Genomic DNA, 1881 nt, shown 5'->3' on the forward strand with positions numbered 1-1881 from the left:
CGTCAGTGGTTTACAGGGTGTCTTTAATAAAGTACTCCCTGAAAATGGACCGTTCCACAGGAAACCAGAAACAAACGTGGTTTTCTACAGATACCTTTGAGTTTATACTTTATATATATATATATAAAATAAATGCAATTGTTGCAACAGAAATATCCTAACCACAATACTGCACAATACATTTGAATATTCCAAAGTACTGAGCACAATATTACACAGATATTGGACAGAATGTAGGAGGGAATTTATTTTTAAATGAGATCAACCACAGACACCAGCACTGATTCCAGTAACCCACGTGGGCACACAGTGTGGGCCACATGTGCTGGTCTGGGTCACACTGTTGTTCCATCTGAATTCTTGTATCGGCACCAAATCTCTTTAAATGTAGATGGTTGAAAACAGACACCAGAACTTTACATTTGTTTGATGATTCGTTTGTACTGACATCCATACACGTTGCTATGACATGCTAGGCCACTAGATGGCACATTGCATTTGTACGAGAACAGGATTTACGCGAACACATGAAGAATAAATCCCGCTGCAGCGATGATAACGTCAGTAAAATGTGTGTTTCCTTTATTTTTACCACAGGTCAGGCGTGAATACGGTTTGTTATGAGTTAAATGTGTGTCTAAGTAATTAGCTACAGTGTGTAGATACGAGCTAACGTTAGCGGTTATCGGGAGAGGGTTGGTGTCAAGTGTATGCTAAGTGGCTAATGCTAATCGGACCTGTGCAGCAGTGAGTGAAGAAAACGGATGTTGATGTTTATAAATGGATGTGTTTAAAGAGATTGTAACTTTCTGTCGTTTTTGTAAATATTTTTTGGATTATTGTTAAAGAGTTACTGCAGGAAACGTGTTTCAAAAAATGGACTAATTTAGATTTAGAGAACGTAGATAAGTAAATAATATTTACAGTAAAAAGTAAGTTCATTATATTAGAGAAACTATTAGCTGAAAGAGGCTTCACTATAAACAAATGCATTTGTTGTTTTTTGTGATAGATTATATTATTGTTGTTATTAATATGTTGTTGATTTATCAAACCGTGCCGTGAAATGAAGAGATTAGATTAAAGTGGTGACTAAAGCTAAGCTAAGCTAGCCTAAGAGCAGAGATCTATTTTTTATTCTTACCACAGACAAGAACATTTTTACAGCTTATTTATTTTTTTAACCAGGTACACATTTGTGGACATACTGAGGGCCATCCTGTTGTCCCTGGAGTCCATGATCGAAGACCCCGAGCTGCAGGTCAACGGCTTCATCCTCATCATCGACTGGAGCAACTTCACCTTCAAGCAGGCGTCCAAGTTGACACCCAGCATGCTGCGGCTGGCCATCGAGGGGCTGCAGGTGAGATGCTGGGGGTCACATGTGGTGTTGTTTTGTAGCTGCCCTCTGTGTGCCCTCTTCATATGACTTTCTGAGGCTTTCATTTGACTGTAGTTCCATCCAGGTCTGCAGGCAGGTTCTCACCGTGCGGTGTTTCCTGTCAGAGCACAGATAGGATCAGGATGTTGAGCGTCACTCAACCCTGAAGCGCAATGTTTCGATTTCTGACTGTGGTTAAAATAAAACAACAACCTCCTGCTCATTTCCCATCATCCTCTCTGCAGTCAGAAGGTTCCAGTGGAGAGTGAGTGGAGCAGTCCAAGGGAATAATGACATTTTCATTTTGATTACACACAGCTGGTTTTTTTCCCACGCCCGGTTGGACAGGTGGATAAAAACAACAGTAGAAAGTGAGAGGAGTGTGGTCAGTTGTTGGGTTTTCCCTGTTTGGTTGTGGTTCTTTCTCCTGCTCCATCTGACGAAGGCCGGTGTTCGTCTTCATGTTACATGGGATAAGGCAGAGAGTAAAGAGAGAAACT

General features: G+C 40.8%; 1 protein-coding gene across 2 annotated transcripts in view; it reads left to right on the forward strand.

Annotated features, from left to right (window-relative positions):
• clvs2 (clavesin 2) overlaps positions 1-1881 on the forward strand; it is a 31798-nt gene that overhangs the window by 20707 nt on the left and 9210 nt on the right. For both annotated transcript variants that reach the window (XM_025056781.1, XM_025056782.1), the window contains exon 2: positions 1189-1363. In XM_025056781.1, coding sequence (XP_024912549.1) covers positions 1189-1363 — 175 coding nt within the window. The remainder of the gene's footprint in view (positions 1-1188; positions 1364-1881) is intronic.

The sequence above is a fragment of the Cynoglossus semilaevis genome, chromosome 7, assembly GCF_000523025.1.
Source record: "Cynoglossus semilaevis isolate Cse_v1.0 chromosome 7, Cse_v1.0, whole genome shotgun sequence".
Classification (NCBI taxonomy): domain Eukaryota; kingdom Metazoa; phylum Chordata; class Actinopteri; order Pleuronectiformes; family Cynoglossidae; genus Cynoglossus; species Cynoglossus semilaevis.